The 26,248-nt window shown below is 52.8% G+C and overlaps 1 protein-coding gene across 2 annotated transcripts in view; it reads left to right on the forward strand.

The window, feature by feature from the left end:
- LOC147120054 (uncharacterized) overlaps window positions 1-26,248 on the forward strand; it is a 210,655-nt gene that overhangs the window by 32,869 nt on the left and 151,538 nt on the right. For both annotated transcript variants that reach the window (XM_085985571.1, XM_085985572.1), the window contains exon 6: window positions 1,913-2,081. In XM_085985571.1, the coding sequence (XP_085841697.1) occupies window positions 1,913-2,081 (169 nt within the window). The remainder of the gene's footprint in view (window positions 1-1,912; window positions 2,082-26,248) is intronic.

A 26,248-nucleotide genomic window follows, 5' to 3' on the forward strand; every position in this document is an offset into this window, starting at 1 on the left:
CAAGTATTAGACAGCAAGTGTTAGACAGTGTGATAGATGTTTGCCAGAGGAGCATACTCCTCTGTTGATCCTCTTATACCCCTTTCCTACCCCTCTGTTGCCCCTCTCCAACCACTGTTGCCCCTCTCGTACACCTCTCTTGCCCCCCTTTGTTGCCCCTCTGCTTTGCTGTACTGCTGCCCCTCACTGGCCCCCCCTCTTTGTTGCCTCCTCGTGTCCCCTCTCTAGCCCCCTATTTGTTGCCCCCCTCTGTTGCCTGTAACCAGTTTCTGCGGTGACCAATTTCCTATAGGCCCTGCTGCAATCGCCAATTATTGTAAGTGGTTTTGCCCCGCCTGTAGCGAGCACGCAAACCCCCTTACTACAAGTTCTGGACAATAGGGATTACTGAGGACAGATTGGAACACGGACAGCGTTTTCGGGCTCACCTGTACGGTGTTCATTAAGGTTGGCAAAACCACTCCACTCGCATACAGTACGAGCAGTGTGAACACAACAGTACAGTTTAAAACAGTACAACCCTGACTTGTCCAACAAGCCCCTGCCGTGCTGACTTACCATGGCCTAAAAACACCCTCCCGTGAACTAAACTATCACAGGACCCTTCCAACGCTAAACCCCCTCTGGTTTGGTAGGAACATACAGGCACCCCCTCACACAGCTAAGTGATCTTGTGGGTGTGCAGGCTTGGCTATGCTCACCTAGATAGAAACATAGAAACTAGGAGCAGGAGTAGGTCATTCGGCCCTTCGAGCATGCTCCGCCATTCAACAAGATCATGGCTGATCATCCAAACCCTAGCACCCGGTCCCTACACTGACAGCCATCCCACCCAAGCCCTATCCCCGTAACCCCGTAACCCCACGTATTTAATCCCCCCCTAATACTAAGGGCCAATTTTTTTTTTTTATCATGGTCAATCAACCTAACCCTTTGGACTGTGGGAGGAAACCGGAGCACCCGGAGGAAACCCACGCAAACACGGAGAGAATGTGCAAACTCCACACAGACAGTCACCCGAGGCCGGATTTGAACCCGGGTCCCTGGCGCTGTGAGGCAACAGTGCTAACCACTATGCCACCGTGCCCTTGATCTTGCTTGCAGCTTCCTCCCATACGTCTCAGCTACTTGGTTCCGTACCGGCCTTGCGGCATGCGAGTCCCAATCTGAGTTGAAGTCCGTCTCGGCTGGAAGAGCAAGGCTCTGCTCTTCTTGACATTCCGTTGTGGGGAGGGCAGGAGAGAGAGCGCTATCCAAAATGGCTCTCTGATATACCCCTCCAATGCACAGACCGCTGTCTGTGGTTTTAATGGACACATGGCCTCAGGGAAATGGTTTCCAGGCCTCCTCCCAGGTTTGGATGGTTTAGATCTCGTTTTGATCTCCGAGCTGATTTAACTTAACGAGTTCATCATCTTCAGAAACAATGAGTCGCCAGCCTCGTTATTCATGACTTGGGAGTGGGCCTCGGGCCATTGTTCCCAAGGATGGTCCGTTACCATACCAATGCAACCTGGTTACATCAGCCACCTTCAGCTTGAGTGTTTTTCCACAGCTTCCCCCCCAACAGCCTGTCCAGTTTTTAATAAGGGTATATGTTCATAATCTAAAAATCCATGGAGTCTGTGCCGACTGCTACAGCCCCTGCGATGCTGGTAATCCCGGTGATGGAGCCCCCTTTAATCACCGAGAGACGCGGTAAATGGTGAGGAAGGAAATCTGAACCAGGCGGAGAAGGTGAGAAACCCAGCTCATTCCGATCATCACTTGTTCTGGAATCCCCTCCTACTTTGTCCAATAATTCCCCACCACCCTGGTCCCCAGCGCCCTCCCATTGCCCACTCCCGCTTCAGCTTTGTGATCTTTGCGTGATGTTCTTGGATCGTCACTCTGACCTTTCTCTGTCCCACAGCCTCCCCCCGGCTCCCTGAGCGAAGGTCAGGTTGTCGAAGGGAAGGATCACGGGCAGAAGTCCAGCATCCTGGGACGGCCGACGATTGATTCCTCTCAGCTGTTCAGTCGGAAATCCCATATAACGTATTACGGGGGCTCACTGGCTGGAGCGAGGAGAGGCTTGTGGGGTGAGTGACAATAAAGGGGTGTTTCACTCTCTGTCAGAAAATAACAGAGAGACGGAGGGACACAGTGAGTGGGAGACAGAAGGACATGGGGAGAGAGTGAGGGACACGGTGAGGGGAGAAACTGAGTGACACGGGGAGAGACTGAGGGTCACAGTGAGGGGGAGAGCAAGGGACATGGGGAGAGACTGAGGGACACAGGGGAGAGACTGAGGGACATGGGGGAGAGACTGAGGGACATGGGGAGAGAGTGAGGGACACAGTGAGGAGGAGAGTGAGGGACATGGGGAGAGAGTGAGGGACACAGTGAGGGGGAGAGTGAAGGACATGGGGAGAGAGTGAGGGACACGGTGAGGGGAGAAACTGAGGGACACGGGGAGAGACTGAGGGTCACAGTGAGGGGGAGACTGAAGGACATGGGGAGAGAGTAAGGGACAAGGGGGAGAGACTGAGGGACATGTGGAGAGAGTGAGGGACACAGTGAGGGGGAGAGTGAGTGACATGGGGAGAGAGTTAGGGACACGGTGAGGGGAGAGACTGAGGGTCATGGGGAGAGTGAGGGACACGGTGAGGGGAGAGACTGAGGGACATGGGGAGAGACTGAGGGACACAGTGAGGGGGAAAAACAGAGGGACATGGGGGACACTGAGGGACATGGGGAGACTGAGGGACATGGGGGAGAGTGAGGGATACGGTGGAGAGACTGAGGGACACGGGGGAGAGACTGAGGGACACGGGGGGGAGAGACTGAGGGACACGGGGGAGAGACTGAGGGACACGGGGGAGAGACTGAGGGACACGGGGGAGAGATTGAGGGACATGGGGGAGAGACTGAGGGACACGGGGGAGAGACTGAGGGACACGGGGGGAGAGACTGAGGGACACGGGGGGAGAGACTGAGGGACACGGGAGAGAGACTGAGGGACACGGGGGAGAGGCTGAGGGACACGGGGGAGAGACTGAGGGACACGGGGGAGAGACTGAGGGACACGTTGAGGGGGAGAGACTGAGGGACATGGGGGAGAGACTGAGGGACACGAAGGAGAGACTGAGGGACACGGGGGAGAGACTGAGGGGCAGGGTGAGGGGAGAGACTGAGGGACAGGGTGAGGGGGGAGAGACTGAGGGACACGGTGAGGGGGGAGAGACTGAGGGACACGGGGGAGAGGAGAGAGACTGAGGGACAGGGTGAGGGGAGATAGACTGAGGGACAGGGTGAGGGGAGAGACTGAGGGACAGGGTGAGGGGAGAGAGACTGAGGGATAGGGTGAAGGGAGAGACTGAGGGACAGGGTGAGGGGAGAGACTGAGGGACAGGGTGAGGGGAGAGACTGAGTGACACGGTGAGGGAGAGAGAGACTGAGTGACACGGTGAGGGGGGAGAGACTGAGGGACACGGTGAGGGGGGAGAGACTGAGGGACACGGTGAGGGGAGAGAGACTGAGGGACAGGGTGAGGGGGAGAGAGACTGAGGGACAGGGTGAGGGGGCAGAGACTGAGGGACACGGTGAGGGGGGAGAGACTGAGGGACAGGGTGAGGGGGCAGAGACTGAGGGACAGGGTGAGGGAGAGACTGAGGGACACGGTGAGGGGAGAGACTGAGGGACAGGGTGAGGGGAGAGACTGAGGGACACGGTGAGGGGAGAGACTGAGGGACACGGTGAGGGGAGAGACTGAGGGACAGGGTGAGGGGGGAGAGACTGAGGGACAGGGTGAGGGGAGAGAGACTGAGGGACAGGGTGAGGGGAGAGACTGAGTGACACGGTGAGGGAGAGAGAGACTGAGTGACACGGTGAGGGGGGAGAGACTGAGGGACACGGTGAGGGGGGAGAGACTGAGGGACACGGTGAGGGGGGAGAGACTGAGGGACAGGGTGAGGGGGAGAGAGACTGAGGGACAGGGTGAGGGGGCAGAGACTGAGGGACACGGTGAGGGGGGAGACTGAGGGACAGGGTGAGGGGGAGAGACTGAGGGACAGGGTGAGGGGGGAGACTGAGGGACAGGGTGAGGGGGGAGAGACTGAGGGACACGGTGAGGGGGGAGAGACTGAGGGACACGGTGAGGGGGGAGAGACTGAGGGACAGGGTGAGGGGAGAGACTGAGGGACAGGGTGAGGGGAGAGAGACTGAGGGACAGGGTGAGGGGGGAGAGACTGAGGGAAAGGGTGAGGGGGGAGAGACTGAGGGACAGGGTGAGGGGGGAGAGACTGAGGGACAGGGTGAGGGGAGAGACTGAGGGACAGGGTGAGGGGGGAGAGACTGAGGGACATGGTGAGGGGAGAGACTGAGGGACAGGGTGAGGGGGGAGACTGAGGGACAGGGTGAGGGGAGAGAGACTGAGGGACAGGGTGAGGGGGGAGAGACTGAGGGACACGGTGAGGGGAGAGAGACTCAGGGACATGGTGAGGGGGGAGACTGAGGGACACGGTGAGGGGAGAGAGACTGAGGGACATGGTGAGGGGGGAGACTGAGGGACACGGTGAGGGGGGAGACTGAGGGACAGGGTGAGGGGGGAGAGACTGAGGGACAGGGTGAGGGGGGAGAGACTGAGGGACAGGGTGAGGGGGGAGAGACTGAGGGACACGGTGAGGGGAGAGAGACTGAGGGACATGGTGAGGGGGGAGACTGAGGGACACGGTGAGGGGGGAGACTGAGGGACAGGGTGAGGGGGGAGAGACTGAGGGACAGGGTGAGGGGGAGAGACTGAGGGACGTGGTGAGGGGAGAGACTGAGGGACAGGGTGAGGGGGAGACTGAGGGACAGGGTGAGGGGGGAGAGACTGAGGGACAGGGTGAGGGGGAGAGACTGAGGGACATGGTGAGGGGAGAGACTGAGGGACATGGTGAGGGGAGAGACTGAGGGACAGGGTGAGGGGGAGAGACTGAGGGACATGGTGAGGGGAGAGACTGAGGGACATGGTGAGGGGGAGAGACTGAGGGACAGGGTGAGGGGGAGAGACTGAGGGACATGGTGAGGGGAGAGACTGAGGGACATGGTGAGGGGAGAGACTGAGGGACAGGGTGAGGGGGGAGACTGAGGAACACGGTGAGGGGGAGAGACGGAGGGACAGGGTGAGGGGGAGAGACTGAGGGACAGGGTGAGGGGAGAGACTGAGGGACACGGTGAGGGGGAGAGACTGAGGGACACGGTGAGGGGGCAGAGACTGAGGGACAGGGTGAGGGGAGAGAGACTGAGGGACAGGGTGAGGGGGGAGACTGAGGGACAGGGTGAGGGGGGAGAGACTGAGGGACACGGTGAGGGGGGAGAGACTGAAGGACACGGTGAGGGGGGAGAGACTGAGGGACACGGTGAGGGGGGAGAGACTGAGGGACACGGTGAGGGGGGAGAGACTGAGGGACACGGTGAGGGGAGAGAGACTGAGGGACAGGGTGAGGGGGAGAGAGACTGAGGGACAGGGTGAGGGGGCAGAGACTGAGGGACACGGTGAGGGGGGAGAGACTGAGGAACAGGGTGAGGGGAGAGACTGAGGGACAGGGTGAGGGGAGAGACTGAGGGACAGGGTGAGGGGGAGAGACTGAGGGACAGGGTGAGGGGGAGAGACTGAGGGACACGGTGAGGGGAGAGAGACTGAGGGACAGGGTGAGGGGGGAGAGACTGAGGGACAGGGTGAGGGGAGAGAGACTGAGGGACACGGTGAGGGGGGGAGAGACTGAGGGACACGGTGAGGGGGGAGAGACTGAGGGACAGGGTGAGGGGGAGAGACTGAGGGACAGGGTGAGGGGGAGAGACTGAGGGACACGGTGAGGGGGGAGACTGAGGGACAGGATGAGGGGGGAGAGACTGAGGGACAGGGTGAGGGGAGAGACTGAGGGACAGGGTGAGGGGGGAGAGACTGAGGGACATGGTGAGGGGAGAGAGACTGAGGGACACGGTGAGGGGAGAGAGACTGAGGGACAGGGTGAGGGGGAGAGACTGAGGGACAGGGTGAGGGGGGAGAGACTGAGGGACAGGGTGAGGGGAGAGAGACTGAGGGACACGGTGAGGGGGGAGAGACTGAGGGACACGGTGAGGGGGCAGAGACTGAGGGACAGGGTGAGGGGGGAGAGACTGAGGGACAGGGTGAGGGGGGAGAGACTGAGGGACACGGTGAGGGGGAGACTGAGGGACAGGGTGAGGGGGGAGAGACTGAGGGACAGGGTGAGGGGGGAGAGACTGAGGGACACGGTGAGGGGAGAGAGACTGAGGGACATGGTGAGGGGGGAGACTGAGGGACATCGTAAGGGGAGAGACTGAGGGACATAGTGAGGGGAGAGACTGAGGGACAGGGTGAGGGGGGAGACTGAGGGACACGGTGAGGGGGAGAGACGGAGGGACAGGGTGAGGGGGAGAGACTGAGGGACAGGGTGAGGGGAGAGACTGAGGGGCATGGTGAGGGGGAGAGACTGAGGGACACGGTGAGGGGGGAGAGACTGAGGGACACGGTGAGGGGGGAGAGACTGAGGGACACGGTGAGGGGAGAGAGACTGAGGGACAGGGTGAGGGGGGAGAGACTGAGGGACACGGTGAGGGGGGAGACTGAGGGACAGGGTGAGGGGGGAGAGACTGAGGGACAGGGTGAGGGGGGAGACTGAGGGACAGGGTGAGGGGGGAGAGACTGAGGGACAGGGAGAGGGGGGAGAGACTGAGGGACAGGGTGAGGGGGGAGACTGAGGGACACGGTGAGGGGGAGAGACTGAGGGACAGGGTGACGGGGGAGAGACTGAGGGACAGGGTGAGGGGGAGAGACTGAGGGACAGGGTGAGGGGGAGAGACTGAGGGACAGTGTGAGGGGGGAGAGACTGAGGGACGGGGTGAGGGGGAGAGACTGAGGGACAGGGTGAGGGGCGAGACTGAGGGACATGGTGAGGGGGAGAGACTGAGGGACACGGTGAGGGGGGAGAGACTGAGGGACAGGGTGAGGGGGAGAGACTGAGGGACAGGGTGAGGGGAGAGACTGAGGGACAGGGTGAGGGGAGAGACTGAGGGACAGGGTGAGGGGGGAGACTGAGGGACACGGTGACGGGGAGACTGAGGGACAGGGTGAGGGGGGAGAGACTGAGGGACAGGGTGAGGGGGGAGACTGAGGGACAGGGTGACGGGGGAGACTGAGGGACAGGGTGAGGGGGGAGAGACTGAGGGACAGGGTGAGGGGGGAGACTGAGGGACAGGGTGAGGGGGGAGACTGAGGGACAGGGTGATGGGGGCGACTGAGGGACACGGTGAGGGGGGAGACTGAGGGACAGGGTGAGGGGAGAGAGACTGAGGGACAGGGTGAGGGGGGAGACTGAGGGACAGGTTGAGGGGGGAGACTGAGGGACAGGGTGAGGGGGAGACTGAGGGACAGGGTGACGGGGGAGACTGAGGGACAGGGTGATGGGTGAGACTGAGGGACAGGGTGAGGGGGGAGACTGAGGGACAGGGTGAGGGGGGAGACTGAGGGACAGGGTGAGGGGGGAGACTGAGGGACAGGGTGAGGGGGGAGAGACTGAGGGACAGGGTGAGGGGGGAGAGACTGAGGGACACGGTGAGGGGGGAGAGACTGAGGGACAGTGTGAGGGGGAGAGACTGTGGGACACGGTGAGGGGGGAGACTGAGGGACAGGGTGAGGGGGGAGAGACTGAGGGACAGGGTGAGGGGGGAGACTGAAGGACACGGTGAGGGGGGAGACTGAGGGACAGGGTGAGGGGGAGACTGAAGGACACGGTGACGGGGGAGACTGACTGACACAGTGAAGGGGGAGACTGAGGGACACAGAGTGGGGGTTGGGGGAGAGTGATGTTCTGTGCTGGGTTTGTATCCCATCTTGCAGTGCCGTGGGATATCCCGTCCAATCAGTTGCTCGGCAGTAAACGTGGGAATAACCTTCAGGTACGAGACATGAGGAAGGGAGATGGCCATCATACCCTTTCCAAAATCGAGGCAGTTGGTTGGATAGTCACCCCCAGGAGTTCAATGATCTGACCTCTCACATCTGCATTGACCTGTTATCTCACATCTTTTTTTTTGATTCGTTTATGGGTAGCGGGTGTCGCTGGCAAGGCCAGTTTTTATTGCCCATCCCTAATTGCCCTTGAGAAGGTGGTGACGAGCTGACTTCTTAAACCACTGCAGTCCGTGTGGTGAGGGTACTCCCAGTGCTGTTAGGGAGGGAGTTCCAGGATTTTGACCCAGCGACGATGAAGGAACAGCGATATATTTCCAAGTCAGGATGGTGTGAGACTTGGAGGGGAACTTGGAGGTGGTGGTGTTCCCATGCGCCTGCTGCCCTTGTCCTTCTAGGTGGTAGAGGCCATGGGTTTGGGAGGTGTTGTCGAAGAAGCCTTGGCAAGTTGCTGCAGTGCATCTTGTAGATGGTACACACTGTAGCCACGGTACATGGAGGGAGTGAATGTTTAAGGTGGTGGATGGGGTGCCAATCAAGCGGGCTTCTTTGTCCTGGATGGTGTCGAGTTCTTGAGTGTTGTTGGAGTTGCACTCATCCAGGCAAGTGGAGAGTATTCCATCACACTCCTTACTTGTGCCTTGTAGATGGTGGAAAGGGCTTGGGGAGTCAAGAGGTGAGACACTCACCGCAGAATACTCAGCCTCTGACTTGCTCTTGTAGCCACAGTATTTATGTGGCTGGTCCAGTTAAGTTTCTGGTCAATGGTGAACCTCCAGGATGTTGATGGTGGGGGATTCAGCAATGGCAATACCGTTGAATGTCAAGGGGCGGTGGTTAGACTCTCGCTTGTTGGAGATAGTCATTGCCTGGCACTTCTGTGGCGTGAATGTTACCTGCCACTTATCAGCCCAAGCCTGAATGTCATCCAGGTCTTGTTGCGTTCAGACATGGAATGCTTCATTATCTGAGAAGCTGTGAATGGCGCTAAACACTGTGCAATCATCAGCGAACATCCCCATTTCTAACCTTATGTTGGAGAGAAGGTCATTGATGAAGCAGCTGAAGATGGTTGGGACTAGGACACTGCCCTGAGGAACTCGTGCAGCGATGTCCTGGGGCAGTGATGATTGACCTTCAATCAACACAACCATCTTCCTTTGTGCTAGCCTAGGAGAGTTTTCCCTCGATTCCCATTGACGTCAGTTTTACTAGAGCCCCTTGATGCCACACTCGGTCAAATGCTGCCTTAATGTCAAGGGCAGTCACTCTCACCTCACCTCTGGAATTCAGCTCCTTTGTGCATGTTTGGACCAAGGTTGTAATGATCAGCATTGACCTGTCCCCTCTCATCTGCAATGATCTTCCCTCTCATCTGCAATGACCTGTCCTCTCACATCTGCATTGACCTGTCCTCTCACATCTGCAATGACCTTCCCTCTCACATCTGCAATGACCTGTCCTCTCACATCTGCAATGACATTCCCTCTCACATCTGCATTGACCTGTCCTCTCACATCTGCAATGACCTGTCCTCTCAAATCTGCAATGACCTTTCCTCTCACATCTGCATTGACCTGTCCTCTCACATCTGCAATGACATTCCCTCTCACATCTGCAATGACCTGTCCTCTCACATCTGCAATGACCTGTCCTCTCACATCTGCAATAACCTTCCCTCTAACATCTGCAATGACCTGTCCTCTCACATCTGCAATGACCTGTCATCTCACATCTGCAATGACCTGTCCTCTCACATCTGCAATGACCTGTCCCCTCACATCTGCATTGATATTCCCTCTCACATCTGCATTGACCTGTCCTCTCACATCTGCAATAACCTTCCCTCTCACATCTGCAATGACCTGTCCTCTGACATCTGCAATGACCTGTCCTCTGACATCTGCAATGACCTGTCCTCTCACATCTGCAATGACCTGACCTCTCACATCTGCATTGACCTTCCTTCTCACATCTGCAATGACATTCCCTCTCACATCTGCAATGACCTGTCCTCTCACATCTGCAATGACCTTCCCTGTCACATCTGCAATGACCTGTCCTCTCACATCTGCAATGACCTGACCTCTCACATCTGCATTGACCTTCCTTCTCACATCTGCAATGACCTTCCCTCTCACGTCTACAATGACCTTCCCTCTCATCTGCAATGACCTGTCCTCTCACATCTGCAATGACCTGTCCTCTCACATCTGCAGTGACCTTCCCTCTCATCTGCAATGACCTGTCCTCTCACATCTGCAATGACCTGTCCTCTCACATCTGCAATGACCTTCCCTCTCACATCTGCAATGACCTTCCCTCTCATCTGCAATGACCTGTCCTCTCACATCTGCAATGACCTGTCCTCTCACATCTGCAATGACCTGTCCTCTGACATCTGCAATGACCTGTCCTCTCACATCTGCAATGACCTGTCCTCTCACATCTGCAATGACCTGTCCTCTCACATCTGCAATGACCTTCCCTCTCTTCTGCAATGACCTGTCCTCTCACATCTGCAATGACCTGTCCTCTCACATCTGCAATGACCTGTCCTCTCACATCTGCATTGACCTTCCCTCTCACATCTGCAATGACCTGTCCTCTCACATCTGCAATGACCTGTCCTCTCACATCTGCAATGACCTTCCCTCTCTTCTGCAATGACCTGTCCTCTCACATCTGCAATGACCTGTCCTCTCACATCTGCATTGACCTTCCCTCTCACATCTGCAATGACCTGTCCTCTCACATCTGCAATGACCTGTCCTCTCACATCTGCAATGACCTGTCCTCTCACATCTGCAATAACCTGTCCTCTCACATCTGCAATGACCTGTCCTCTAACACCTGCAATGACCTGTCCCCTCACATCTGCAATGATCTGTCCTCTCACATCTGCAATGACCTGTCCTCTCACATCTGCAATGACCTGTCCTTTCACATCTGCAATGACCTGTCCTCTCACATCTGCAACGACCTATCCTCTCACATCTGCATTGACCTGTCTTCTCACATCTGCAATGACCTTCCCTCTCACATCTGCAATGACCTTCCCTCTCACATCTGCATTGACCTTCCCTCTCACATCTGCAATGACCTGTCCTCTCACATTTGCAATGACCTGTCCTCTCACATCTGCAATGACCTGTCCTCTCACATCTGCAATGACCTGTCCTCTCACATCTGCAATGACCTGTCCCCTCACATCTGCAATGACCTGTCCTCTCACATCTGCAATGACCTGTCCTCTCACATCTGCATTGACCTGTCCTCTCACATCTGCATTGACCTTCCCTCTCACATCCGCATTGACATTCCCTCTCACATCTGCAATGACCTGTCCTCTCACATCTGCATTGAGCTGTCCTCTCACATCTGCATTGACCTGTCCTCTCACAACTGCATTGACCTTCCCTCTCACATCTGCATTGACTGGTCCTCTCACATCTGCATTGACCTTCCCTCTCACATCTGCATTGACCTCTCCTCTCACATCTGCATTGACCTTCCCTCTCACATCTGCATTGACCTGTCCTCTCACATCTGCATTGACCTTCCCTCTCACATCTGCATTGGCATTCCCTCTCACATCTGCAATGACCTGTCCTCTCACATCTGCATTGACCTTCCCTCTCACATCTGCATTGACCTGTCCTCTCACATCTGCATTGACCTTCCCTCTCACATCTGCATTGATATTCCCTCTCACATCTGCATTGACCTGTCCTCTCACATCTGCAATAACCTTCCCTCTCACATCTGCAATGTCCTGTCCTCTCACATCTGCAATTACCTTCCCTCTCACATCTGCAATGACATGTCCTCTCACATCTGCAATAACCTTCCCTCTCACATCTGCAATGACCTGTCCTCTCACATCTGCAATGACCCGTCCTCTCACATCTGCATTGACCTTCCCTCTCACATCTGCATTGACATTCCCTCTCACATCTGCAATGTCCTGTCCTCTCACATCTGCAATGACCTTCCCTCTCACATCTGCAATGACATGTCCTCTCACATCTGCAATAACCTTCCCTCTCACATCTGCAATGACCTGTCCTCTCACATCTGCAATGACCCGTCCTCTCACATCTGCATTGACCTTCCCTCTCACATCTGCATTGACATTCCCTCTCACATCTGCAATGACCTGTCCTCCCACATCTGCAATGACCTTCCCTCTCACATCTGCAATGACCTGTCCTCTCACATCTGCAATGACCTGTCCTCTCACATCTGCAATAACCTGACCTCTCACATCTGCATTGACCTTCCTTCTCACATCTGCAATGACATTCCCGCTCACATCTGCAATGACCTGTCCTCTCACATCTGCAATGACCTGACCTCTCACATCTGCATTGACCTTCCTACTCACATCTGCAATGACCTTCCCTCTCACATCTGCAATGACCTTCCCTCTCATCTGCAATGACCTGTCCTCTCACACCTGCAATGACCTGTCCTCTCACATCTGCAATGACCTGTCCTCTCACATCTGCATTGACCTGTCCTCTCACATCTGCAATGACCTGTCCCCTCACATCTGCAATGACCTTCCCTCTCATCTGCAATGACCTTCCCTCTCATCTGCAATGACCTGTCCTCTCACATCAGCATTGACCTGTCCTCTCACACCTGCAATGACCTGTCCTCTCACATCTGCAATGACCTGTCCTCTCACATCTGCAATAACCTTCCCTCTCATCTGCAATGACCTTCCCTCTCACATCTGCAATGACCTTCCCTCTCATCTGCAATGACCTGTCCTCTCATATCTGCATTGACCTGTCCTCTCACATCTGCAATGACCTTCCCTCTCATCTGCAATGACCTTCCCTCTCACATCTGCAATGACCTTCCCTCTCATCTGCAATGACCTGTCCTCTCATATCTGCATTGACCTGCCCTCTCACATCTGCAATGACCTGTCCCCTCACATCTGCAATGACCTTCCCTCTCATCTGCAATGACCTGTCCTCACACATCTGCATTGACCTGTCCTCTCACATCTGCATTGGCCTGTCCTCTCACATCTGCAATGACCTGTCTTCTCACATCTGCAATGACCTGTCCTCTCACATCGGCAATGACCTGTCCTCTCACATCTGCATTGACCTGTCCTCTCACATCTGCAATGACATTCCCTCTCACATCTGCAATGACCTTCCCTCTCACATCTGCATTGACCTGTCCTCTCACATCTGCATTGAACTGTCCTCTCACATCTGCATTGGCCTGTCCTCTCACATCTGCAATGACCTGTCTTCTCACATCTGCAATGACCTGTCCTCTCACATCTGCAATGACCTGTCCTCTCACATCTGCATTGACCTGTCCTCTCACATCTGCAATGATATTCCCTCTCACATCTGCAATGACCTTCCCTCTCACATCTGCATTGACCCGTCCTCTCACATCTGCATTGACCTGTCCTCTCACATCTGCAATGACCTTCCCTCTCACATCTGCAATGACCTTCCCTCTCACATCTGCATTGACCTGTCCTCTCACATCTGCATTGACCTGTCCTCTCACATCTGCAATGACCTTCCCTCTCACATCTGCAAAGACATTCCCTCTCACATCTGCAATGACCTTCCCTCTCACATCTGCAATGACCTTCCCTCTCACATCTGCACTGACCTTCCCTCTCACATCTGCATTGACCTGTCCTCTCACATCTGCATTGACCTTCCCTCTCACACCTGCATTGACCTGTCCTCTCACATCTGCAATGACATTCCCTCTCACATCTGCAGTGACCTGACCTCTCACATCTGCAATGAACTTCCCTCTTATTCTGCATTGACCTGTCCTCTCACATCTGCAATGACCTGTCCTCTCACATCTGCATTGATCTGTCCTCCCACATCTGCATTGACCTGTCCTCTCACATCTGCAATAACCTGTCCTCCCACATCTGCAATGACCATCACTCCCACATCTGCAATGACCTGTCCTCTCACATCTGCAATGACCTGTCCTCCCACATCTGCATTGACCTGTCCTCCCACATCTGCATTGACCTGTGCTCTCAGATCTGCAATGACCTGTCCTCTCACATCTGCAATGACCTGTCCTCCCACATCTGCATTGACCTGTCCTCTCACATCTGCAATAACCTCACTCACATCTGCAATGACCTGTCCTCTCACATCTGCAATAACCTCACTCACATCTGCAATGACCTGTCCCCTCACATCTGCAATGACCTGTCCTCTCACATCTGCAATAATCTTCCCTCTCACATCTGCAATGACCTGTCCTCTCACATCTACAATGACCTGTCCTCTCACATCTGCAATGACCTGTCCTCTCACATCTGCATTGACCTGTCCTCTCACATCTGCAATGAAATTCCCTCTCACATCTGCAATGACCTTCCCTCTCACATCTGCATTGACCTGTCCTCTCACATCTGCACTGACCTGTCCTCTCACATCTGCAATGACATCCCTCTCACATCTGCAATGACCTTCCCTCTCATATCTGCATTGACCTGTCCTCTCACATCTGCATTGACCTGTCCTCTCACATCTGCAATGACCTTCCCTCTCACATCTACAATGACCTGTCCTCTCACATCTGCAATGACCTGTCCTCTCACATCTGCATTGACCTGCCCTCTCACATCTGCATTGACCTTCCCTCTCACATCTGCAATGACCTTCCCTCTCACATCTGCAATGACCTTCCCTCTCACATCTGCAATGACCTCTCCTCTCACATCTGCATTGACCTGTCCTGTCACATCTGCAATGACCTTCCCTCTCACATCTGCAATGACCTGCCCTCTCACACCTGCATTGACCTGTCCTCCCACATCTGCAATGACCTGTGCTCTCAGATCTGCAATGACCTGTCCTCTCACATCTGCAATGACCTGTCCTCCCACATCTGCATTGACCAGTCCTCTCACATCTGCAATAACCTCACTCACATCTGCAATGACCTGTCCCCTCACATCTGCAATGACCTGTCCTCTCACATCTGCAATGACCTGTCCTCTCACATCTGCATTGACCTGTCATCTCAGATCTGCAATGAAATTCCCTCTCACATCTGCAATGACCTTCCCTCTCACATCTGCATTGACCTGTCCTCTCACATCTGCATTGACCTGTCCTCTCACATCTGCAATGACCTTCCCTCTCACATCTGCAATGACCTGTCCTCTCACATCTGCAATGACCTGTCCTCTCACATCTGCATTGACCTGCCCTCTCACATCTGCATTGACCTTCCCTCTCACATCTGCAATGACCTTCCCTCTCACATCTGCAATGACCTTCCCTCTCACATCTGCAATGACCTCTCCTCTCACATCTGCATTGACCTGTCCTGTCACATCTGCAATGACCTTCCCTCTCACATCTGCAATGACCTGCCCTCTCACACCTGCATTGACCTGTCCTCTCACATCTGCAATGACCTTCCCTCTCACATCTGCAATGACCTGTCCTCTCACATCTGCAATGACCTTCCCTCTCACATCTGCAATGACCTGTCCTCTCACATCTGCAATGACATGTCCTCTCACATCTGCATTTACCTGTCCACTCACATCTGCATTGACATTCCCTCTCACATCTGCATTGACCTGTCCTCTCACATCTGCAATGACCTTCCCTCTCACATCTGCAATGACTTGACCTCTCACATCTGCATTGACCTGTCCTCTCGCATCTGCAATGACCTCTCCTCTCACATCTGCAATGACCTGTCCTCTCACATCTGCAATGACCTGTCCTCTCACATCTGCAATGACCTGTCCTCTCACATCTGCAATGACCTTCCCTGTCACATCTGCAATGACCTGTCCTCTCACATCTGCATTGACCTGTCCTCTCACATCTGCAATGACCTGTCCCCTCATATCTGCAGTGACCTTCCCTTTCACATCTGCAATGACATTCCCTCTCACATCTGCAATGACCTGTCCTCTCACATCTGCAATGACCTGTCCTCTCACATCTGCATTGACCTGTCCTCTCACATCTGCAATGACCTGACCTCTCACATCTCCATTGACCTTCCTTCTCACATCTGCAATGACCTTCCCTCTCACATCTGCAATGACCTTCCCTCTCACATCTGCATTGACCTGTCCTCTCACATCTGCATTGACCTGTCCTCTCACATCTGCAATGACCTTCCCCCTCACATCTGCAATGACATTCCCTCTCACATCTGCAATGACCTTCCCTCTCACATCTGCAATGGCCTTCCCTCTCACATCTGCATTGACCTTCCCTCTCACATCTGCATTGACCTGTCCTCTCACATCTGCATTGACCTTCCCTCTCACACCTGCATTGACCTGTCCTCTCACATCTGCAATGACATTCCCCCTCACATCTGCAATGAACTTCCCTCTTATTCTGCATTGACCTGTCCTCTCACATCTGCAATAACCTATCCTCTCACATCTGCATTGACCTGTCATCCCACATCTGCAATGACCTGTCCTCTCACATCTGCAATGATCTGTCCTCACACATCTGCATTGACCTGTCCTCTGACATCTGCAATAACCTCACTCACATCTGCAATGACCTTCCCTCTCACATCTGCAATGACCTGTCCTCCCACATCTACATTGACCTGTCCTCTCACATCTGCAATAACCTCACTCACATCTGCAATGACCTGTCCTCTCACATCTGCAATAACCTCACTCACATCTGCAATGACCTGTCCTCTCACATCTGCAATGACCTTCCCTCTCACATCTGCAATGACCTTCCCTCTTACATCTGCATTGACCTGTCATCTCACATCTGCATTGACCTGTCCTCTCACATCTGCATTGACCTGTCCTCTCACATCTGCAATGACCTGTCATCTCACATCTGCATTGACCTGTCATCTCACATCTGCATTTACCTGTCCTCTCACATCTGCATTTACCTGTCCTCTCACATCTGCAATGATCTGTCCTCTCACATCTGCAATTACCTGTCCTCTCACATCTGCATTGACCTTCCTTTTCACATCTGCATTGACCTGTCCTCTCACATCTGCAATGACCTTCCCTCTCACATCTGCATTGACCTTCCTTTTCACATCTGCATTGACCTGTCCTCTCACATCTGCAATGACCTGTCCTCTCACATCTGCAATGACCTGTCCTCTCACATCTGCAATGACATTCCCTCTCACATCTGCAATGACCTGTCCTCCCACATCTGCAATGACCTTCCCTCTCACATCTGCATTGACCTGTCCTCTCACATCTGCAATGACCTGTCCTCTCACATCTGCAATGACCTGTCCTCTCACATCTGCAATGACCTGTCCTCTCACATCTGCAATGACCTGTCCTCTCACATCTGCATTGACCTTCCTTTTCACATCTGCATTGACCTTTCCTCTCACATCTGTAATGACCTGTCCTCTCACATCTGCAATGACCTGTCCTCTCACATCTGCAATGACACTCCCTCTCACATGTGCAATGAGCTGTCCTCTCACATCTGCAATGACCTTCCCTCTCACATCTCCAATGACCTGTCCTCTCACATCTGCAATGACCTGTCCTCCAACGTCTGCATTGACCTCTCCTCCCACATCTGCAATGGCCTGTCCGCTCACATCTGCAATGACCTTCCCTCTCACATCTGCAATGACCTGTCCTCCCACATCTGCATTGACCTGTCCTCTCACATCTGCAATAACCTCACTCACATCTGCATTGACCTTCCCTCTCACATCTGCAATGACCTGTCCTCTCACATCTGCAATAACCTCACTCACATCTGCAATGACCTGTCCTCTCACATCTGCAATGACCTTCCCTCTCACATCTGCAATGACCTTCCCTCTTACATCTGCATTGACCTGTCCTCTCACATCTGCATTGACCTGTCCTCTCACATCTGCATTGACCTTCCCTCTCACATCTGCAATGACCTTCCCTCTCACATCTGCAATGACCTTCCCTCTCACATCTGCAATGACCTGTCCTCTCACATCTGCATTGACCTGTCCTCTCACATTTGCAATGACCTTCCCTCTCACATCTGCAATGACCTTCCCTCTTACATCTGCAATGACCTGTCCTCTCACATCTGCATTGACCTGTCCTCTCACATCTGCAATGCCCTTCCCTCTCACATCTGCAATGACCTGTCCTCTCACATCTGCATTGACCTGTCCTCTCACATCTGCAATGACCTGTCCCCTCCCATCTGCATTGACCTGTCCTCTCACATCTGCAATGACCTGTCCTCTCACATCTGCATTGACCTGTCCTCTCACATCTGCAATGACCTCTCCTCTCACATCTGCAATGACCTTCCCTCTCACATCTGCAATGACCTTCCCTCTCACATCTGCATTGACCTGTCCTCTCACATCTGCAATGACCTTCCCTCTCACATCTGCAATGACCTTCCCTCTCACATCTGCAATGACCTTCCCTCTCACATCTGCAAAGACCTTCCCTCTCACATCTGCAATGACCTTCCCTCTCACATCTGCAATGACCTTCCCTCTCACATCTGCATTGACCTTCCCTCTCACATCTGCATTGACCTGTCCTCTCACATCTGCATTGACCTTCCCTCTCACACCTGCATTGACCTGTCCTCTCACATCTGCAATGACATTCCCTCTCACATCTGCAATGACCTGACCTCTCACATCTGCAATGAACTTCCCTCTTATTCTGCATTGACCTGTCCTCTCACATCTGAAATGACCTGTCCTCTCACATCTGCATTGATCTGTCCTCCCACATCTGCATTGACCTGTCCTCTCACATCTGCAATAACCTGTCCTCCCACATCTGCAATGACCTGTCCTCCCACATCTGCAATGACCTGTCCTCCCACATCTGCATTGACCTGTCCTCCCACATCTGCAATGACCTGTCCTCTCACATCTGCAATGACCTGTCCTCCCACATCTGCATTGACCTGTTCTCCCACATCTGCAATGACCTGTGCTCTCACATCTGCAATGACCTGTCCTCTCACATCTGCAATGACCTGTCCTCCCACATTTGCATTGACCTGTCCTCTCACATCTGCATTGACCTGTCCTCTCACATCTGCATTGACCTGTCCTCTCACATCTGCAATGACCTTCCCCCTCACATCTGCAATGACATTCCCTCTCACATCTGCAATGACCTGTCCTCTCACATCTGCATTGACCTTCCCTCTCACACCTGCATTGACCTGTCCTCTCACATCTGCAATGACATTCCCCCTCACATCTGCAATGACCTGACCGCTCACATCTGCAATGAACTTCCCTCTTATTCTGCATTGACCTGTCCTCTCACATCTGCAATAACCTATCCTCTCACATCTGCATTGACCTGTCATCCCACATCTGCAATGACCTGTCCTCTCACATCTGCAATGATCTGTCCTCACACATCTGCATTGACCTGTCCTCTGACATCTGCAATAACCTCACTCACATCTGCAATGACCTTCCCTCTCACATCTTCAATGACCTGTCCTCCCACATCTGCATTGACCTGTCCTCTCACATCTGCAATAACCTCACTCACATCTGCAATGACCTGTCCTCTCACATCTGCAATAACCTCACTCACATCTGCAATGACCTGTCCTCTCACATCTGCAATGACCTTCCCTCTCACATCTGCAATGACCTTCCCTCTTACATCTGCATTGACCTGTCATCTCACATCTGCATTGACCTGTCCTCTCACATCTGCAATGACATTCCCTCTCACATCTGCAATGACCTGTCATCTCACATCTGCATTGACCTGTCATCTCACATCTGCATTTACCTGTCCTCTCACATCTGCATTGACCTGTCCTCTCACATCTGCATTGACCTGTCCTCTCACATCTGCAATGACCTTCCCCCTCACATCTGCAATGACATTCCCTCTCACATCTGCAATGACCTTCCCTCTCACATCTGCAATGGCCTTCCCTCTCACATCTGCATTGACCTTCCCTCTCACATCTGCATTGACCTGTCCTCTCACATCTGCATTGACCTTCCCTCTCACACCTGCATTGACCTGTCCTCTCACATCTGCAATGACATTCCCCCTCACATCTGCAATGACCTGACCGCTCACATCTGCAATGAACTTCCCTCTTATTCTGCATTGACCTGTCCTCTCACATCTGCAATGACCTGTCCTCTCACATCTGCAATGATCTGTCCTCACACATCTGCATTGACTTGTCCTCTGACATCTGCAATAACCTCACTCACATCTGCAATGACCTTCCCTCTCACATCTGCAATGACCTGTCCTCCCACATCTGCATTGACCTGTCCTCTCACATCTGCAATAACCTCACTCACATCTGCAATGACCTGTCCTCTCACATCTGCAATAACTTCACTCACATCTGCAATGACCTGTCCTCTCACATCTGCAATGACCTTCCCTCTCACATCTGCAATGACCTTCCCTCTTACATCTGCATTGACCTGTCATCTCACATCTGCATTGACCTGTCCTCTCACATCTGCAATGACCTGTCATCTCACATCTGCATTGACCTGTCATCTCACATCTGCATTGACCTTCCCTCTCACATCTGCATTTTCCTGTCCTCTCACATCTGCAATGATCTGTCCTCTCACATCTGCAATTACCTGTCCTCTCACATCTGCATTGACCTGTCCTCTCACATCTGCAATGACCTTCCCCCTCACATCTGCAATGACATTCCCTCTCACATCTGCAATGACCTTCCCTCTCACATCTGCAATGGCCTTCCCTCTCACATCTGCATTGACCTTCCCTCTCACATCTGCATTAACCTGTCCTCTCACATCTGCATTGACCTTCCCTCTCACACCTGCATTGACCTGTCCTCTCACATCTGCAATGACATTCCCCCTCACATCTGCAATGACCTGACCGCTCACATCTGCAATGAACTTCCCTCTTATTCTGCATTGACCTGTCCTCTCACATCTGCAATAACCAATCCTCTCACATCTGCATTGACCTGTCATCCCACATCTGCAATGACCTGTCCTCTCACATCTGCAATGATCTGTCCTCACACATCTGCATTGACCTGTCCTCTGACATCTGCAATAACCTCACTCACATCTGCAATGACCTTCCCTCTCACATCTGCAATGACCTGTCCTCCCACATCTGCATTGACCTGTCCTCTCACATCTGCAATAACCTCACTCACATCTGCAATGACCTGTCCTCTCACATCTGCAATAACCTCACTCACATCTGCAATGACCTGTCCTCTCACATCTGCAATGACCTTCCCTCTCACATCTGCAATGACCTTCCCTCTTACATCTGCATTGACCTGTCATCTCACATCTGCATTGACCTGTCCTCTCACATCTGCAATGACCTGTCATCTCACATCTGCATTGACCTGTCATCTCACATCTGCATTGACCTTCCCTCTCACATCTGCATTTTCCTGTCCTCTCACATCTGCAATGATCTGTCCTCTCACATCTGCAATTACCTGTCCTCTCACATCTGCATTGACCTTCCTTTTCACATCTGCATTGACCTGTCCTCTCACATCTGCAATGACCTTCCCTCTCACATCTGCATTGACCTTCCTTTTCACATCTGCATTGACCTGTCCTCTCACATCTGCAATGACCTGTCCTCTCACATCTGCAATGACCTGTCCTCTCACATCTGCAATGACATTCCCTCTCACATCTGCAATGACCTGTCCTCCCACATCTGCAATGACCTTCCCTCTCACATCTGCATTGACCTGTCCTCTCACATCTGCAATGACCTGTCCTCTCACATCTGCAATGACATTCCCTCTCACATCTGCAATGACCTGTCCTCTCACATCTGCATTGACCTGTCCTCTCACATCTGCAATGACATTCCCTCTCACATCTGCAATGACCTGTCCTCCCACATCGGCAATGACATTCCCTCTCACATCTGCAATGACCTGTCCTCCCACATCTGCAATGACCTTCCCTCTCACATCTGCAATGACCTGTCCTCTCACATCTGCAATGACGTGTCCTCTCACATCTGCATTGACCTGTCCTCTCACATCTGCAATGACATTCCCTCTCACATCTGCAATGACCTTCCCTCTCACATCTGCAATGACCTTCCCTCTCACATCTGCATTGACCTGTCCTCTCACATCTGCATTGACCTGTCCTCTCACATCTGCAATGACCTTCCCCCTCACATCTGCAATGACATTCCCTCTCACATCTGCAATGACCTTCCCTCTCACATCTGCAATGGCCTTCCCTCTCACATCTGCATTGACCTGTCCTCTCACATCTGCAATGACATTCCCCCTCACATCTGCATTGACCTGTCCTCTCACATCTGCATTGACCTGTCCTCTCACATCTGCAATGACCTTCCCCCTCACATCTGCAACGACCTGTCCTCTCACATCTGCATTGACCTGTCCTCTCACATCTGCAATGACCTGTCCTCTCACATCTGCATTGACCTGTCCTCTCACATCTGCAATGACCTGTCCTCTCACATCTGCATTGACCTGTCCTCTCACATCTGCAATGATCTGTCCTCTCGCATCTGCAATTACCTGTCCTCTCACATCTGCATTGACCTTCCTTTTCACATCTGCATTGACCTGTCCTCTCACATCTGCAATGAACTTCCCTCTCACATCTGCATTGACCTTCCTTTTCACATCTGCATTGACCTGTCCTCTCACATCTGCAATGACCTGTCCTCTCACATCTGCAATGACCTGTCCTCTCACATCTGCAATGACATTCCCTCTCACATCTGCAATGACCTGTCCTCCCACATCTGCAATGACCTTCCCTCTCACATCTGCATTGACCTGTCCTCTCACATCTGCAATGACCTGTCCTCTCACATCTGCAATGACATTCCCTCTCACATCTGCAATGACTTGTCCTCTCACATCTGCATTGACCTGTCCCTCTCACATCTGCAATGACATTCCCTCTCACATCTGCAATGACCTGTCCTCCCACATCAGCAATGACATTCCCTCTCACATCTGCAATGACCTGTCCTCCCACATCTGCAATGACCTTCCCTCTCACATCTGCAATGACCTGTCCTCTCACATCTGCAATGACGTGTCCTCTCACATCTGCATTGACCTGTCCTCTCACATCTGCAATGACATTCCCTCTCACATCTGCAATGACCTTCCCTCTCACATCTGCAATGACCTTCCCTCTCACATCTGCATTGACCTGTCCTCTCACATCTGCATTGACCTGTCCTCTCACATCTGCAATGACCTTCCCCCTCACATCTGCAATGACATTCCCTCTCACATCTGCAATGACCTTCCCTCTCACATCTGCAATGGCCTTCCCTCTCACATCTGCATTGACCTTCCCTCTCACATCTGCATTGACCTGTCCTCTCACATCTGCAATGACATTCCCCCTCACATCAGCAATGACCTGACCGCTCACATCTGCAATGAACTTCCCTCTTATTCTGCATTGACCTGTCCTCTCACATCTGCAATAACCTATCCTCTCACATCTGCATTGACCTGTCATCCCACATCTGCAATGACCTGTCCTCTCACATCTGCAATGATCTGTCCTCACACATCTGCATTGACCTGTCCTCTGACATCTGCAATAACCTCACTCACATCTGCAATGACCTTCCCTCTCACATCTGCAATGACCTGTCCTCCCACATCTGCATTGACCTGTCCTCTCACATCTGCATTGACCTTCCTTTTCACATCTGCATTGACCTGTCCTCTCGCATCTGCAATGACCTTCCCTCTCACATCTGCATTGACCTTCCTTTTCACATCTGCATTGACCTGTCCTCTCACATCTGCAATGACCTGTCCTCTCACATCTGCAATGACCTGTCCTCTCACATCTGCAATGACATTCCCTCTCACATCTGCAATGACCTGTCCTCCCACATCTGCAATGACCTTCCCTCTCACATCTGCATTGACCTGTCCTCTCACATCTGCAATGACCTGTCCTCTCACATCTGCAATGACATTCCCTCTCACATCTGCAATGACCTGTCCTCTCACATCTGCATTGACCTGTCCCTCTCACATCTGCAATGACATTCCCTCTCACATCTGCAATGACCTGTCCTCCCACATCTGCAATGACATTCCCTCTCACATCTGCAATGACCTGTCCTCCCACATCTGCAATGACCTTCCCTCTCACATCTGCAATGACCTGTCCTCTCACATCTGCAATGACGTGTCCTCTCACATCTGCATTGACCTGTCCTCTCACATCTGCAATGACATTCCCTCTCACATCTGCAATGACCTTCCCTCTCACATCTGCAATGACCTTCCCTCTCACATCTGCATTGACCTGTCCTCTCACATCTGCATTGACCTGTCCTCTCAAATCTGCAATGACCTTCCCCCTCACATCTGCAATGACATTCCCTCTCACATCTGCAATGACCTTCCCTCTCACATCTGCAATGGCCTCCCCTCTCACATCTGCATTGACCTTCCCTCTCACATCTGCATTGACCTGTCCTCTCACATCTGCAATGACATTCCCCCTCACATCTGCAATGACCTGACCGCTCACATCTGCAATGAACTTCCCTCTTATTCTGCATTGACCTGTCCTCTCACATCTGCAATAACCTATCCTCTCACATCTGCATTGACCTGTCATCCCACATCTGCAATGACCTGTCCTCTCACATCTGCAATGATCTGTCCTCACACATCTGCATTGACCTGTCCTCTGACATCTGCAATAACCTCACTCACATCTGCAATGACCTTCCCTCTCACATCTGCAATGACCTGTCCTCCCACATCTGCATTGACCTGTCCTCTCACATCTGCAATAACCTCACTCACATCTGCAATGACCTGTCCTCTCACATCTGCAATAACCTCACTCACATCTGCAATGACCTGTCCTCTCACATCTGCAATGACCTTCCCTCTCACATCTGCAATGACCTTCCCTCTTACATCTGCATTGACCTGTCATCTCACATCTGCATTGACCTGTCCTCTCACATCTGCAATGACATTCCCTCTCACATCTGCAATGACCTTCCCTCTCACATCTGCAATGACCTTCCCTCTCACATCTGAATTGACCTGTCCTCTCACATCTGCATTGACCTGTCCTCTCACATCTGCAATGACCTTCCCCCTCACATCTGCAATGACATTCCCTCTCACATCTGCAATGACCTTCCCTCTCACATCTGCCATGGCCTTCCCTCTCACATCTGCATTGACCTTCCCTCTCACATCTGCATTGACCTGTCCTCTCACATCTGCATTGACCTTCCCTCTCACACCTGCATTGACCTGTCCTCTCACATCTGCAATGACATTCCCCCTCACATCTGCAATGACCTGACCGCTCACATCTGCAATGAACTTCCCTCTTATTCTGCATTGACCTGTCCTCTCACATCTGCAATAACCTATCCTCTCACATCTGCATTGACCTGTCATCCCACATCTGCAATGACCTGTCCTCTCACATCTGCAATGATCTGTCCTCACACATCTGCATTGACCTATCCTCTGACATCTGCAATAACCCCACTCACATCTGCAATGACCTTCCCTCTCACATCTGCAATGACCTGTCCTCCCACATCTGCATTGACCTGTCCTCTCACATCTGCAATAACCTCACTCACATCTGCAATGACCTGTCCTCTCACATCTGCAATAACCTCACTCACATCTGCAATGACCTGTCCTCTCACATCTGCAATGACCTTCCCTCTCACATCTGCAATGACATTCCCTCTTACATCTGCATTGACCTGTCATCTCACATCTGCATTGACCTGTCCTCTCACATCTGCATTGACCTGTCCTCTCACATCTGCAATGACCTGTCATCTCACATCTGCATTGACCTGTCATCTCACATCTGCATTGACCTTCCCTCTCACATCTGCATTTACCTGTCCTCTCACATCTGCAATGATCTGTCCTCTCACATCTGCAATTACCTGTCCTCTCACATCTGCATTGACCTTCCTTTTCACATCTGCATTGACCTGTCCTCTCACATCTGCAATGACCTTCCCTCTCACATCTGCATTGACCTTCCTTTTCACATCTGCATTGACCTGTCCTCTCACATCTGCAATGACCTGTCCTCTCACATCTGAAATGACCTGTCCTCTCACATCTGCAATGACATTCCCTCTCACATCTGCAATGACCTGTCCTCCCACATCTGCAATGACCTGTCCTCTCACATCTGCAATAACCTCACTCACATCTGCAATGACCTGTCCTCTCACATCTGCAATGACATTCCCTCTCACATCTGCAATGA

Source organism: Somniosus microcephalus, chromosome 4 (genome assembly GCF_052327205.1).
Source record: "Somniosus microcephalus isolate GS21.2 chromosome 4, FLI_Smic_1.0, whole genome shotgun sequence".
Classification (NCBI taxonomy): domain Eukaryota; kingdom Metazoa; phylum Chordata; class Chondrichthyes; order Squaliformes; family Somniosidae; genus Somniosus; species Somniosus microcephalus.